At 43.6% G+C, this 17,258-nt stretch overlaps 1 protein-coding gene across 6 annotated transcripts in view; it reads left to right on the forward strand.

The window, feature by feature from the left end:
* Window positions 1–17,258, forward strand: part of INTS11 (integrator complex subunit 11) — a 107,589-nt gene that overhangs the window by 64,497 nt on the left and 25,834 nt on the right. For 5 of the 6 annotated variants that reach the window (XM_085878288.1, XM_085878286.1, XM_085878285.1 and 2 more), the window contains 3 exons: window positions 1,943–2,105; window positions 2,391–2,495; window positions 14,007–14,068. In XM_085878288.1, the coding sequence (XP_085734414.1) occupies window positions 1,943–2,105; window positions 2,391–2,495; window positions 14,007–14,068 (330 nt within the window). The other variant, XM_085878290.1, reaches the window with a different exon arrangement.

A 17,258-nucleotide genomic window follows, 5' to 3' on the forward strand; every position in this document is an offset into this window, starting at 1 on the left:
ACGACAACTTAGCTGCCTCACCAGGTTGCCCTGAAAATGGATAGCTCTAAACTGTGGGGCCTTTCTTCGACTGTCGCTGGCAAACAAAGCAATAATCTGTGAGAAGTGTGATGGTAAACTACTGGCTGCGTCAGCACGTTGGCAGATCAGTGCAATTTTCCATTGCTTTGGTAGATTGGCGAGTGAATGGAATTTTCCATTGATCTGGTGGATTGGCAAGTGAACGGAATTTTCCATTGCTTTGGTAGATTGGCAAGTGAATGGAATTTTCCACTGATCTGGTGGATTGGCGAGTGAACGGAATTTTCCACTGATCTGGTGGATTGGCGAGTGAACGGATTTTTCCATTGCTCTGGTAGATTGGCGAGTGAACGGAATTTTCCACGGATCTGGAAGATTGGCGAGTGAACGGAATTTTCCACTGATCTGGTAGATTGGCGAGTGAACGGAATTTTCCACTGATCTGGTAGATTGGCAAGTGAACGGAATTTTCCACTGATCTGGTAGATTGGCAAGTTAACGGAATTTTCCACTGATCTGGTCGATTGGCAAGTGAACAGAATTTTCTATTGCTCTGGTAGATTGGCGAGTGAACGGAATTTTCCACTGATCTTGTAGATTGGCGAGTGAACGGAATTTTCCACTGATCTGGTAGATTGGCGAGTGAACGGAATATTCCACTGATCTGGTAGATTGGCAAGTGAACAGAATTCTCCATTGCTCTGGTAGATTGGCAAGTGAACGGAATTTTCCATTGCTCTGGAAGATTGGCAAGTGAACGGAATATTCCACTGATCTGGTAGATTGGCGAGTGAACGGAATTTTCCATTGCTTTGAAAGATTGGCAAGTGAATGGAATTTTCCATTGCTCTGGTAGATTGGCAAGTGAACGGAATTTTCCACTGATCTGGTAGATTGGCAAGTGAATGGAATTTTCCATTGCTCTGGTAGATTGGCAAGTGAACGGAATATTCCACTGATCTGGTGGATTGGCATGTGAACAGAACATTCCACTGATCTGGAAGATTGGCAAATGAGCGGAATATTCCACTGATCTGGTGGATTGGCATGTGAACAGAATTTTCCACTGATCTGGTAGATTGGCAAGTGAATGGCATATTCCATTGATCTGCTAGATTGGCAAGTGAACGGAATATTCCACTGATCTGTTAGATTGGCAAGTGAACGGAATATTCCATTGATCTGTTGGATTGGCATGTTAACAGAATATTCCATTGATCTGGTGGATTGGCATGTTAACAGAATATTCCATTGATCTGGTGGATTGGCATGTTAACAGAATATTCCACTGATCTGGTAGATTGGCAAGTGAACGGAATATTCCATTGATCTGCTAGATTGGCAAGTGAACGGAATATTTCATTGATCTGCTAGATTGGCAAGTGAACGGAATATTTAATTGATCTGCTAGATTGGCAAGTGAATGGAATATTCCACTGATCTGGTCGATTGGCAAGTGAACCGAATATTCCATTGATCTGCTAGATTGGCAAGTGAACGGAATATTCCACTGATCTGGTAGATTGGCAAGTGAACGGAATATTCCATTGATCTGCTAGATTGGCAAGTGAATGGAATATTCCACTGATCTGGTAGATTGGCAAGTGAACGGAATATTCCATTGATCTGGTAGATTGGCAAGTGAACGGAATATTCCATTGATCTGCTAGATTGGCAAGTGAATGGAATTTTCCATTGATCTGGAGAGTTGGAATTTATTTGGCAGTGTGGCGAATGATCAATGTGGAGTAAAATTGATTACTTATTATTGACTCCAGTGACATTACTTGTCAACTGCAACTGTACAATTTGTATTTGGGGACATTGGGCTTCCCTCTGATGCTCTGCAATGGAATCTGTTGGTGCACGTGCAAATGCCTCATGCATCAATTTGATGTTTATGTCACCCTGGTATACGCAGCTCGAGGTGAAGATGCAGGTGGAGTATATGTCCTTCAGTGCACATGCCGATGCCAAGGGAATCATGCAGCTTATCCGCCAAGCAGAGCCACGGAACGTGCTGCTGGTTCATGGTGAAGCCAAAAAGATGGTGTTCCTCAAGAACAAGATAGAGCAGGAGTTTGGTAGGTCAACGTTCACCACAGTGGATCAAAGTTTGTTTGCTCTGAAATGGTCCCAATATCCCAGCGGATGCTTCCATCAGTTGCTTTTTCATTAAATCTCAATCCTTGAGGTTAAGTAAAATGTATGTTTTCGCAGGGAAGTATGTGAAAATAAGGATTCATATAAACACATGTGATTAGGAAATATGAGCTGTGCAAACAAGGACTCTTTATCAACTTGTGTGCATGTGTGCATTTTGTTTTTGTTTTTGTGTGTGTGAAACATGCATGCTCTCTGTTCAACAGGGCTTGCATGCCGTATGCCTGCTAATGGTGAGACTGTGACCATTGCAACATGTCCCAATATCCCAGCAGATGCTTCCATCAGCTTGCTCAAGAATGAGTCATTGGGTGAGAGTCTCATTGTTTATGTTTTATTGTTTAGTTAATTGATTTTTTTTTTTTAAACCTCTGCCACCGAAGGTGGATGGAGGTCATGTTTTCACCCCTGTCTGTCTGTCTGCCTGTGAACAGGATATCTCAAAAAGTTGTGGATGCATTTGGACAAAACCAGGTGGACAGGTTGGGTGTGTGACAAGGAAGAATTGATTAAATTTTGGTGAAGATCCAAATCTGGATCCGGATCCGATAATTTTTTTCAGTGATTCTTCACGCATTGAGTGAAAGAACTAAAAACGATATGTAGCACGATATCTCAAAACGGTATTGACAGATTTGGACTAATCTTGGTGGGCAGGGTGGGTGTGTGATGAAGATGAATCATTTTGATTTTGGCAAAGATCCGAATCTGGATACAAGATTTTTTTTTTCAATTTAAAAGTGATTCTTCACCATTGAGAGTTAGGGCCAAAAACGATATATATATATATATATATATATATATATATATATATATATATATATATATATATATATATATATATATATATATATATATATATATATATATATATATATATATATATATATATATATATATATATATATATATATATATATATATATATATATATATATCATGATATTTAAAAAAGTTGTGGATGAGTTTGATCCATCCATCCATCCATCCATCCATCCATTGGGACCATACTCTGCGCAGAGCGTTGGTGCTGCCTAAGCAGTCTCCTTGGCTATTGGGCACAATCCTGGATGGGTATCCACTCCAACGCAGAATACCAGCAAGCTGGCACTCATTTTGCTGACCTAGGAGGGATGACAGGCAGAGTCAACCCCATCTGGTATTAATTCGACAGCCGAATGGGATTTGAACTCAGGATCCTTTGGTCACAAGCCCACGACCCTAACCATGAAGCAAACACCAGGCATATCAGTTTATTGGGCAACAAGAACAAGCTGATTCGATTTTGTTTAAGGTCCTGTTCCAGATCTGACCTATCAGTGGGCTACAAAGCATAAACTGTTCAGTCTGGCAGAGGTATACGTGATACCAAGTTCCGTTCTAGTTATCTCTGCTACCGAAGGTGGAAGAAGTTACAGTTTCACCCCTGTCTGTCTGTCTATCTGTCTGTCTGTCTGTGAGCAGGGTATCTCAAGAAGTTATGGATTGATTCAGATGAAATTTGGTGGATTGGCTCGGTGTGTCACAAGGATGAATTGATTGGATGTTGTTGAAGATCTTGAAACCAGAATTTAAAAGTTATTCTTCACCATTGACAGGTCGGGTGTGTGACGAGGACGAAGTGGGGGGGGGGGGGCAAAAACGATATACAGTATGATATCTCAAAAAGTTGTGGATGAGTTGGGAAGGTGACAAGAACGAGCCGATTAGATTTCGGTTGAGGTCCGGATGCAGATCCGGCCCTTCAGTGAGATATAAACCATAAACTGTTCAGCTTGGTGGAGGTATGCACTCTCCCGACTGCTGTTCTCGTTTTCCTCGCCGAAGGATTAGGAGAGGGTGTTGCATTTTGGTCCCTTTGTTTGTCTGTCTGTCCGCACAGATATTTCTTGTTCTTCTCCGCAACCGCTTGTCGGATTGAGACAATTTTCACCATTGGTGCGACGACTCGTGTAGAATGTTGTAATGATAATTATGACGTCATAGGTCACGTGGTGTGGCAGCCATATTGGAAAATGGAAAAACTTTGGACGCCTGTATCTCTGAAACCGCACAAAGGAAGAAATTGAAACTTGGCACCAAGCAAGTACTCCTCATGGGGAATGAGCGTGATTATTTTTTTTATGATGTCATAGGTGCTCTCGTTGTGAGGTCATAATTGCATACGTAGAACACCGCATCCAATCAATATGAAAATTTTTGAGGGTCACCGAGGGATAGAATGGTCCACAGAAAAAAAAATTCATGACATCATCGGTCACGTGATTTGGCAGCCATATTGTTTTGAAAAAACAACCTTCAAAAATCTTCTTCTCTGAAGTGGCTCAACAGATTGAGGTGAAATTTTACACATATGACTACCTGTGCATAATGAACAAAAGGTGCACACATAAGATGTCATAGGTCACATGGTTTGGCAGCCGTATTGCATTTACCCTAAAACCTATTTGAAAAATCTTCTTCTCCAGAACGGCTTGACAAATCGAGTGGAAATTTCACACAAGTGTTCCCCAAACCATGGTTGTACACCTGGCACATAGCAAGTACTCATGGGGAATGTGTAGTATTTTTTATGACATCATAGGTGCCTTCGTTATGACGTCATAATTGCATATGTGGAATGCTACATCCGATCAGTATAAAAAAAATTTGAGGGTCATCTTGGGATAAAATGGGTCACAATATTTTTTTGATGATGTCATGTCATGTGATTCGGCAGCCATATTGTTTGTTGTTTTTTTTAACCTTCAAAAAAATCTTCTCTGAAATGGCTGAAAAGATTGAAGCGAAACTTTACACATATGACCGCCTAACCATAAGGAACCAAAGGTTCACACAAATTACATCATTGGTCACATGGTTTGGCAGCCATATTGGATTCACCCTAAAACCTATAAAAATGCACCACTCAAAAGAAGTCCTGGTGAGGGTTTGCAATCTCTGATTGCTCTTTTTCTTGTTCTTTATTTGTTTACAGGATGTAGGCATTGGTGCTTTTCTGTCAGAACTCCGTGCCCATCCTAAGTGGTCCTGAAAATATGGTGGTGCCTTATGAACTGCTGCATTCCCTTTGGGAATGGTTCAGTTGTGATGGCTGTGTGGCACTTTGTAAGGCATTCCAGTCTCTAAATCCAGCTTTGTTTCATAAAAGACCAGTCATTACTGTATACTTCCCAGACAGGATGTTCTATAACTTTTTAATTCATAGATTGAGGTTTGCAGAGGAGTTAGATGATGATGGTTCGAGATTAGTAGCAAAATAGTGAAATTGGTAGACAAGGGGCATGTAAAGAAACAAACAGACCAGATTAAATAGATAGAGCAGCAGACACAGGAAGAATTGGTGAGAACAGAAAAGTTATGGGTCAATATCAGAGATCGCTAGATGGGGTTGAGCTGCAGCCCCAAAGGACTGGAGAGAAGCACAGAATTGGATGCACTCAGGGTAAAGTGGTTCCACATACATTCATACATACTATATGTAATAGCCTGCTAGTAAGGATAGTGAATGAGAGCATAACAGTTAACAGCTTTCAAGGGGAATTTTATTAATACCGAAAGACAAAACAAGAACAAAAAAAAGGTTAAAGGTGCTTTGGAAGAATTTGTAGTTCTTGGTTTTGTGCTGGAGCCCTGATGGTGCTGAAACATGTCACAGAGTGAGAATGTGATTGTGTATATGTCCTTTTCACCCCATTACCCCAGCCTCCAACTTTTCCTCCTGACACAAATGGTCCTTCCCCATTCCCCTTTCTTTGGTGATCTCATTCTTTCTTTCCACGAGTATCCGGTTTCTCTTACTCCCACCTGCTACACTTCATAATTTCCAAGCACAAAGTATTTCATGTATGTGACTATACCATGGGCTGTTGTTTCCTTGCTTTCCTGTGGTTTTGTGGTATTTGTCATCTGAAATGAGTATTGTTTTAAGGCTCGGGTGGAATGCAATGCAGGTGAGATGAGCAAAGTTCATCTTTTCCTCCGCATACATTTTTGTGTATTCCTCCGAGTCGGAAAAGAGTAAAGATTTGAGATATGCAGCTTTAATGGATGGCATTACTTTGCCTACTCCAGGTAGAATGCTGACCAGTCTGTAGTTGACTGTCTGTTTTGTTCCTCTTCATGGGAATAGGTGCAAAGGTGTGACATTGTTAGCTTTCCATGATGAAGGCAGGTGTGCTTTTTGAGGATGTGCAGCAGAGCAGAGAAAGGGGGCATGAAAGGGTGAATGCACAGTTCTTGAAGGTTCCATACTGAACTAGTTATTGGAGTGTTGTGAGGATTAGCCCAAAAATTCTGTCTTTGCAAGGAAAACTCACTTTACATTTATTAGAGAGCAGGCCTGTAAGAAGGGGTAGGGAAGCAAGGGTCGTGGCCTGGCCTTTTTCTCACCAAAAGTGATGTTCAGCTATTTCTGCTTTTTACCTCCACCACTGGAGGTGGACGGAAGTTATGTTTATCTGTCTGTCTCTGTCTGTCTGTGAGTAGGATATCTCAGAAAGTTATCGATGAATTTGAACGACACTTCGTGGGCAGGTTGGGTGTGTGACGAGGACGAATTGATTAGATTTTGGTGAAGATCCGAATCCGGATCTGGATACGAGAATTATTTAATTACCTCCGCCACCGAAGGTGAAGGAGGTTATGTTTTCACCCCTTCCTGTCTGTTTGTCTGTGTGCAGGATATCTCAAAAAGTTGTGCACGGATCTGGATGAAATCTTGTGGGCAGGTTCGGTGTGTGTCAAGGACGAATTGTTTCAATTTTGATGAAGATCCGAATCCAGATCCAGATCTGATCATTTAAAAAGTGATTCCTCACCATTGAGAGATAGGGCTAAACCAACTTATAGCAAGATATCTCAAAATGATGTGGACGGATTTGAATAAAACTTGGTGGACGTGTGTGTGTGTGTGTGTGTGTGTGTGTGTGTGTGTGTGTGTGTGTGTGTGTGTGTGTGAAGACGAATTGATTCGATTTTGGTGAAGATCTGAATCTGGATACGAGAATTATTTAATTCTTAAAGTGATTCTTCACCAATGAGAGATAGGGTCAAAAACGATATACAGCATGATATTTCAAAAATGTGTTGGGCCCGATATGTTCTCGTGGATCAGGCGTTACGTGGAGGAGGTATACGCTCTACCGAGTGCCCTTCTAGTTTGAAAATGTGACTTGTATCACTGTCTGCTTGGGTGATTGACTCTGGTGTGATTGTTTCTCCAGCTTTAGTAAAGTCTTCCGTTCACAAGGCTGGCCTGTACCTTGTATGGAGAGCTGTCATACAGGTTTTATGATATACAGCATCTGTAGCTGGCATGTCTCCTGATGATATTTTGGCATGTAATAATGTGTCTCTTCACTCCTTGGCCATTTTTTGTACATTTGCATCTCGATTCATTGTTGCATCTTTATGAAAAAACGACATTGTCACAGAAAAAAAACACACTTGCACGTGTTTGTCACCTCTGCCATCCACATCCATAGCCGTCGAAGAGAAGCTGCTTTGCAGCCTATCCTTTATTGGAGTATTCGGTGTATCTGTAGGTTGGTTGTTGGCTCTTCTGGCTTTCGTCCTGTCTATCTGAGTTTGATTACAGAGAACGTAACAAGTTTTGTGCCATTCAGCGCTACGTTTGTTTAGAGTTTCTTCAATTCCCTGTCCATCATCCAACCTGGACAGGTTTATACAAAATGGCAAAGAGTTCAAGACTTCTAGTGCCTTCAGATTTTCAGCTAATGGTGTATAGCCTTTCAGTTGGACCACATTCCTGGCTTTGGAAGGATTCGCCAATGGAGCCTTGGTATCTCCCGAGTAGAGAAGAGAAATAATGACGTCTGTCGGCTGCACACTGGTTGCAGTGGCCGAAGACGCAAGCTTGATCATTTTGGACATTTCAAAGTATTTGGAAAAAATGTATACCTTCACCACCAAGTGCCATCGCGAGACCTGAAAACACCAGACAAACGATTAATATCAATGTCTCAGTTGTCCAGTCGTCAAGCATTACAAGGACATTATTTACATTCATTGATGTCAAGAAGTAAAGAATCAGGATTATTCATTTTGAAGGCTGGTTATTTCACAAACAAGAGAAAATATTGCTAATTTCGTGTGTATTGAAATGCAGCATGAATGCAAATGAAGTTGAAATATCACATCGTATGTGATGTTGAGTGACCTTAAAAGATCAGCATTGAGGTCACACTAAGTTCCACGAACATTGAGAGCCATGCGCAGACATTTAGTACATGTTTCATGTGTATATGGCTGGTGTTGGCTTAATGGTTAGGGTGGTGTGCTTGGGATCCTGAGTTCAAATCCCACTCAGCTGTTGAATTAATACCAGGTGGGGTTGGCTCTGCCTGTCATCCTTTCGAGGTCGGCAAAAATGAGTGCCAACTTGCTGGTATCCTGTGTCGGAGTGGCGACTGGCGACCCATCCAGGATTGTGCCCAATAGCCATGGAGACTGCTTTGGCCGAACCAACGCTCTGCACAGAGTATTGTTCCAATGCATCATGTGTATGTCACAAATTATGTGTTGACAGAGGGATATTGCATTCTAAGTGTTGTTCTAGTTTTAGGAATATTAAACAAATGTTCATGATTTATGCTTTAATATCAAACTAGAAGATAACCCACGCAAAGCGTGGCATAACACAGATGTGACGCTGTAGTATATCGCGAAATGAGTGCCTGTTATCGAAAAAAGAAGAGTATACTTACTAATGTTAACCCAGTCCACTGCAAATGATGTTATCCGTGGAGTAGAAGCCGTCATTGGGTTGACTCAGTTGTGGCAGTATTTTGAATCCCATTTGGGGTTGCGCGTAAATTGTTAAGAAGAGGTCAGGTTTCGAGTATCGCCGATCGATAGCCATCGAATCCTGATACAGTTGATGCATATTTTGTGGGCTTCCGGTAAATGACGACGGAAGGACAACTCGGAGACCGATTGAGGCACCATTCGGTATCCCCCAGCGGCGACTGCATCAGATAGTCCTTGATACAGCTCCGCCTGCAATTGCCGTTGATTGTGGTGGACGTAGTTCAGGCGTCCTTGTTCAATTTTTGCGTATTGATCGACAATATATTGTTGTAGTAACCTACCACTACATAGTATTACAATAAAGTTACTTATAACCATCAAGTGGTAAGCCTAAAACTCCATAGTACTGATGCATTTGCCATCTCGATTCTTGATGGTAAATGTCTAGCCCAGATCTCCATGCGGTGGTAGCAACATGCAATGAAGAGGGTCATAATCGGGGTGGGTCTCATTGATGCGGATAATGTCACGATTTTCCAGATCCAGGCTTGACCGCTTGTACAAAATGATGTCACAGTGCAATGGAACATCAGCACTTCCCCGTAAGATAACCGCTACTTCTGCTGCCGTCGGTAGATTATAGCGCCGTAAATCTTTCGTTGAGTCCGCTCTCAAAACGAACTTCATGGAATCATTTTCTTCTCGTTCCAGTAATTTGGCGGCTTGCTTATAAGCACTTACGAACGGATTACGGTCATGCAGTACTGCCTGTAGCTTTTGAAGTAAATCACGGTGCAGGTCGCTGTTCCATGCTGTTCGATGAGCGATTTCGTTGGCAGTGTCGTAGATATAGATTTGCGAAAACTTTAGCGGTTTACCGTTCTCGGGAAAAACTGTCCGATTCTATGATGAACACTGCCTTGGATTCTGAACGTATATGGGCCCCTTGTAGGTAACACATCTTCCTGTACATCCAATGACGCGAACGCTAAACTCGAGTTGTATGCCCAAAGTTGGATCGAAAATCCCTTGCTTCAGGTGTGCAGTCAGTGAAATGGTGTTGCAACAGAGGAGGTGGTTCACTGATGTTGGGAAGAACAATTTTTCCTTGCATACAGCAGGTGGAAAATTTTGCGTTCACCCCGAGGCAAGCGGAATGCAGTTCAGCTTTCCACATGTATGCGCCACAGGAAGAGCACATAGTGTCCATCTTGCCAATGCTGTGTATGGGGGGGGGGGGGATGGTCTCTCATTGTAGTCTTGCAATTCACCGAGAGCGTGTGGCGAGATATTGTTTTGATAGCTGTGCTTCCTATTTCGTACTGCTGTTGCACTCATGTCTGCATTTTTATGTTTCGGCATCTTATTGTTTACAGAATGCTCACTACATTCTGGAAGGAAATAAACAGGGCCTTGCTTTATGAACGCGGTTGTAAATGTCGGCACGCGATTGGCTGAGCGGTTGCACGTACTCAATCTCGCCACGCTATTTGTCCGGTGTTCGTATGGTGGGGGGTTATAGGTTATAGGCTGTTTCAAGTTGGGGACCCATCACAGCAATTTTGGACCCTTTTGTCACTGAACTCCGATAATGGATCCATTCCAAAAGGGGACATTTGGAATCCAAAGCAATACTGGACATGTGTGCCAAAGCTCAGACTCATCCCTCCACCACGTGTCTCAGAAAACGTGGCAGTTTGTTCATTTAATAGTATAGAAGATGGATTTGTTACAATTTTTATTGTTGAATATAATTGATTATTTCAATACAAATCTTCAATGGAATGCATACAAATAAAAAATATTGGAGAAATATATCCATATGCTACATTGCCAAAAGTATGCGGACACCCCTTCGAATTAGTGTATTCGGCGATTTCAGCCACACTCGTTACTGACAGGTATATAAAATCAAGCACACAGACATGCAATCTTCATAGACAAACCTTGGCAGTAGAATGGGCCGTACTGAAGAGCTCAGTGACTTTCAACGTGGCACCGTCATCAGATGCCACCCTTCCAACAAGGCAGTTCATCAAATTTCTGCCCTGCTGGAGCTGCCCCGGTCAACTGTAAGTGCTGTTATTGTGAAGTGGAAACGTCTAGGAGCGGTGGTGGGTCACACAAGCTCACAGAATGGAACCGCTAAGTGCTGAAACACGGAGCATGGAAAATTCATGTCATCGGTTGCAACACTCACTACAGAGTTCCAAACTGACTGTAAGTAACGTCAGCACAAGCACTGTTCGTCAAGAGCTTCATGAAATGGGTTTCCATGGCCGAACAGCTGTACACAAGCCTACGATCATCATGTGCAATGCCAAGCATCAGCTGGAGTGGTGTAAAGCTCATCACCATTGAAGTCTGGAGCAGTGCAAACGCGTTCTCTGGAGTGATGAATCACACTTCACCATCTGGCAGTTCAACGGACGAATCTGGATTTGGCGGGTGCCAGGAGGACGCCACCTGCCCGAATGCATAGTGCCAACTGTGAAGTTTGGTGGAGGAGGAATAATGGTCTGGGGCTGTTTTTCATGGTTTGGGATAGGCCCCTTAGTTCCAGTGAGGGGAAATATTAACGCTACAGCACACAATGACATTCTAGAGTCTCAACGATTCTGTGCTTCCAACTTTGTGGCAACAGTTTGGGGAAAGCCCTTTCCTGTTTCAGCATGACCATGCCCCCATGCACAAAACGAGGTCCATGCAGAAATGGTTTGTCGAGATCGGTGTGGAAGAACCTGACTGGTCTGCACAGAGCCCTGGTCTCAACCCCATCGTACACCTTTGGGATGAATTGGAACGCCGACTGCGAGCCAGACCGAATCGCCCAACATCAGTGCCCGACCTCACTGATGCTCTTGTGGCTGGATGGAAGCAAATCCCCGCAGCAATGTTCCAACATCTCGTGGAAAGCCTTCTCAGAAGAGTGGAGGCTGTTATAGCAGCAAAGGGGGGACCAACTGCACAGTAATGCCCATGATTTTGGAATGAGATGTTGGATGATGAGGTGTCCACATACTTTTGGCCATGTAGTGTATATCAAAACTTGTGGAGTGTCTCGAGCACTCCCTTGATCTCCATTTGAGATAGTCCTACACTAAAGCATCACCTCCAACCCGGAGGCCTTGGGCTGGCGACTCTGTCAAACACACAAAGATTACTTGGTCAACATCAGTTAAACATCAGAAGCAGCCGCCTATCTGGATTTCAAACTTGTTTGCCCTCATCAAGATGGCATACCGATAACTATTTAACCAATGATGACCACATTCGTCGTTTAAACATCAGATGCACCTCCTGACTGCTATGGTGACCGTCGCCGTGGATTATGTCTCACACGGGAAAACCGCATAATCCGCAAAGAACAACCATCCATCTGCCACCCACACGATTGTTCTTGCAAATGCAAAACATTCAACCAGAAGGCGTGTGATGTGATCAGCAGGTAAATCGAAACATGTGGAGTGTGAAGAGCATCCCCCAATCTCCATTGGACATAGTCCTCCACCCAAAGGGTCACCTCCAACCCACAGGCCTCGGCTATGTTTCATGCTTTATGCCAGAAGTGCACGTCTTCGGTAATGTTTGCTACATATCCACCCCACCACAGGGAATACTGGTGGATGGAACACGGAGATGTTGGTTGCGCCAGTTAAACACCGAGCTCTGCCCTGGTTAAAAGTTGAATTTCCCATACAAAGAAGTGGTAAATATTCCATCATACTCTCAACCTGACAAAGAATGAGGATGCTAGTAATTCCTTGCAGAGTGTCCGGCCTCACCTCTTGTACTCCTTTGATGTGTCGGCCCAGTCGAGCTTTTGGTCATTGGTAACCCAAATATGTTGTGGTACTATTGAACGACTGACTTCTGGTTGGGATTCTACTTTTTTGCAGATGTTCATTATGTGGCACGTCCTCGGGTATGAAGGTAACTTGCCACTCGTTAGTCAAACTAGGGTGATATCAAGACCTGGACGATCGGCAGGCATATGTTGCTGTATTATCTGAGAGCCCCACATCTAAGATATTGAACAACTTTACGGGACGATCTTCAGCAATTCACTGAGGTCATCAATAAATAGGCCCGCATCGAAGCTTGTGATGGAGCGGAGGTCATTGATGAAGCAACTGAAGATGGGCCATAGGCACTGCCCTCAGAAGCTCTTTCAGCTATGTCATGGTGTTGCAAGTATTTCCCTCAATTTCAACTATCTTCCTCTGTTGCAGTTATCATTGCAGTCATTGATCTTAACTCCAGCAGGGCTTTTTGTGCCAGATTTAAACAAATCTGTTTTAGTGTTCATAGCAGCAACTTTCACCTCTGTCATTGAGCTCTAATGGTTCTGCCTTGCTGATGAGACAGGACCGTGATAACAGGGGCATTGCATCAGCGGCACAACCGCACCCCCAGCGAAAGATGATACTCGCAGCATTGTGCTGCACACGAAGGAGGAGGACGAGAGGACATACCATGAGGGATATTATCATTCAAGTATATTTCATTCGGATAAGCATGTCGTCATGTCGGTCTGCTTCTTGTTTAATCCATGTATAACAGATTTCTCCAAATTTAGCAATTCGTCCACAAGTGTTGATGAAATAATTTTGAGTGTCTGAAAATGTTTGCCTTTGGTTTGTTGCTCTGTGTTCCATGAGTAAGTGGCGTAAAGCTAAGCCTTGCGATGCAATTGTTTTAACACTCTCGCTTAAATTATGCTTTTTGCAGTGCTTCATGTAATTGAGCCATTTAAAGAAAAAAAAAATTTAAATAAATGTTTTTGTCGTGTATTTGGCTCAACTAGTGGTTCTGATGTTATACTGTGCATCTGCGATCATCATCTCCATCTTCCTCTTCATAAGTTATACAGAGCATCGGTTCTGCCAAGCAGTTTCTTGGCTGAGGTTACAATCCTAGATGGATCGCCATTCTGACACAGATCTGGGGACCTGTTGAGATGCAATCCTTGGTGCCAAAGGTTATACGACATTAAAATGTCGTGAAAAGTGGATGATCCATGTTGTTCTTTTCTCATATTTATTTTTCAGGCTCTCTGCCCAACCCAAAAAGGCCTCGGGTATTACACGCCACTCTGATCATGAAGGACAACGTGAGTTCATTTCCTTCCTTTTATGAATCGGTTTTATTTGGTAAGGTCCAGACAGTTATGAATAGTTGGTATCTGACTGTATGATGGGGGGTATGACCCAATGTTTGACCATGCTGTCTTTAAATGGTCTTTCTTATCTGATATATTCAGGCACTTGCTTGTTTTTTGGCCTTGGACCCTTACCCCTGGGTTTTCCTTTTGTTTTAACATTTTTACCATGACCTGCTTATCACCTGAGCTTTAATATCTGACACAGATTTTCTTAAAACATTTGCATTTCGAGAAATGCTTGTGAGGCTTGTAATGCATGTTGCACAATGCAACTGTGATTGTGAAGAACTAACTGGCTAATTGAGGATTGCATCCTCCCCCCTCCACCTTCCTCCTACCCCCTCCCTCCCCCCCCCCCACACACTCCCGACAAAGCACTCGTGCCTGAAACATCAGGTGTACTTTGTTTCCCTTGATGTTTAACCGAGACTTTCTTAACTTTCAGTTGAGAAAACCTGTTGCACTCTTACAAGTAGCGAGGGCAGATGATGATGATGATGATGATGATGGTAGCTGAATCTTCATACAAGAGACTCTCCATTGTCTTGGGTCAAAAGCTATTGTTATATCACAGCAGAGTTGATGACAATTATTTTGGATCTAACAACAAAGCCAATTCTAAGTTTTGTTAACTAGAGAGTTCATAGATCACCTTACACCGTGCAGTGTTCGAGTGTGTAATTCAATTGAAATAAAATAATGATTTTAAAGGTCGTATGAAAGCAATTCCGGAAGGTTAGCGCTGTTGAAGCAGTGTTTTATCGACAACCTTATTTTACATGTCCAAGTACTGCAAAACTGTAGGTTTTTGGATGTGATGAGAAGGCGATTTGTGTTCTCCAGTGTTCAAGTATGTAATTAAATTGAAATGAAATACAGATTGTAAAGGTCGTATTGTTGCGAATTTGGAAGCCATGATCACACTCAACGTTCAGGTCCTGTAGTGCAGTTATTTCGGTAAGTATGTGTTTTATAGATAGCTTCCTTCCCTTGTCGAGTGGGGGAATCAATGTAAATGCGCTGTGATTTATTTTAATAGTTAGGAGTTTTATCGGGATTCTGCAGAGGAAAACAACGACCCTCCCGCCCCGAGATTCTCGCAGCGTAAACAAGAATGACGGTTAGAAAGAGGCTGTAGAGAAGAACAACAACTCCCCCGCCCTGGGATTTTCCCCACGCGCTGGGGAGGGGGAGGGTCGAGCGTGCGGAGCGCATAAATAGAAAGCCGAAGAGAAGCGAAAGGGGGAGAGAAGGGAGTGAGCCACCGAGGAGGAGTGAGCAGTGAGCAGCGAGCCAGCCAGTGAGAAGTGAGGAAGGAGTGCTCACCTTGCTGGAGCGTTCATAGTGTTGGAGCGCTCGTGTTGCGGGAGCACTCGTCTCAGAAGGCCTGGACTGGTTGTGTCACTGTCGTCTGGAACGTCTTCTTCCTCCTCCTCCTCCTGAAAGATCGAGCTTGTGAAATACCACCCGCCGCTGGAGCCGGAAGGGTTGCTTGCCGTCTCCGGAGGGAACGGAGTCGAGGTTTGGTGGCCAGGACGGGCGCCGAACCGAGTCATCCTAAAGACCGCACGAGGCGGGCAGGTCCAATGTAGACCCTGGTCTTCAGCTCCACTATCCTCTGAGCTGAAGGCCGAAATAAAGGCATCAGCCACCACTTCTTTTGTGTGTGTGTCCGTGGGCCCGTCCTCTCAGTAGTGAACTGTTAAGTGCTTTTGCCTGTACATATGTGCATTGTCTGATATTCGGTTTAATTCTGCCTCTTGCGTGCTCCCCTAATTCCCCCCATTATTGTTGAATAAATACCCCGATTGTTAAATGTATCAGCTCGTTTTGTGTTTCTTTCATTGGCTCGACATGACGCGTGATTGAGAATTAGTAAAAGCTGTTATGGCCCTAAGGGGACATTTGGATTGACGGTTCTTGGCGATTAAACCGCTCGGAATCGCACACGGAACGAGCGCGCTAAGCGGCTCGTTTTCGTATGAGTCCCGTCGAGGGTGAATTTGCCCGGTAGTTGGACTACGTGGGTATTTGGGTAAATTGTAATTGGCAATCGACCCTACCCCACATGATCTATCCATTGGCGAACTTCGGTCCGATAGAGGACCCGTCGGCTCCGGACTTATCCGGGGCGACGACCTATACATTCCGGGCAATCGGTCCGGCCGACTTGCAGCTCCATCTAGCGATCGTGCTCGCAGCCGATACCCGGCCCCGCAACCGTATAAAAATGAATTCCGGAAGTTTACCGCCGTTGATGCAGTGTCTTTTACACCACCTTACATGTTACATTAGTTATTTGTGCCTGCTGTTTGTGTCCTTTATGACATCTTTAAAAACTAAGTTTCCTGTTTGGAATAACTTTCATTTTTGTTTGACTGCCGGGCAGGCAATCAGAGTAAAAAAAAAAAAAAAAAAAATACATATATATATATATATATATATATATATATATATATATATATATATATATATATATATATATATATATATATACACACACACACACACACACACACACACACACACACACACACACACACACACACACACACACACACACACACACACACACACACACACACACACACACACACACACACACACACACACATACATTGTTGCAGTTCTCGGAACCACATGCATACGACAGATAGTTGTCCCGAGTCAGTTATGCCATTATTATACGTGCAGATAGACCTCCTTCCTTTTGTGTAGTGGGAGGACAAGGGAGTGCGTTGCGATGGGCTATTAGTTAGGTTTATTAAATCATTCTCCCCTCCATTCCACTTCCCACTCTTCCTCTTTTCACTCCTGAGAAATTCTGCCTCGCTTACCACAGCATGACAACCCACAGTACCCTCCCCAACGATCACTTCTGAGGCAAAATCGCAACATGCACTATGGAGTAGACTGACGCTTTGAGCTTCCACACCCGAGGCCAGACATGTGCGGCGTGTCACGTACGCTTTTGCACCCAGGTGGGCGGGCTATACCGGCGTCTGGCTGAAACCCGGCCCAGGATGGCAGACCATGTGAGGGGTCGGGGCCAGTCGGAACGCCAACTCATGCGATTACGTCGGATTCGGCATGGCCCCTCCCCCGACCTCCGGGCTCTATAAAACACGGAGAAATCCTC

Source organism: Eptatretus burgeri, chromosome 4, assembly GCF_056783735.1.
Source record: "Eptatretus burgeri isolate ZD-2024b chromosome 4, Ebu_testis_v1, whole genome shotgun sequence".
Taxonomy (NCBI): Eukaryota; Metazoa; Chordata; class Myxini; order Myxiniformes; family Myxinidae; genus Eptatretus; species Eptatretus burgeri.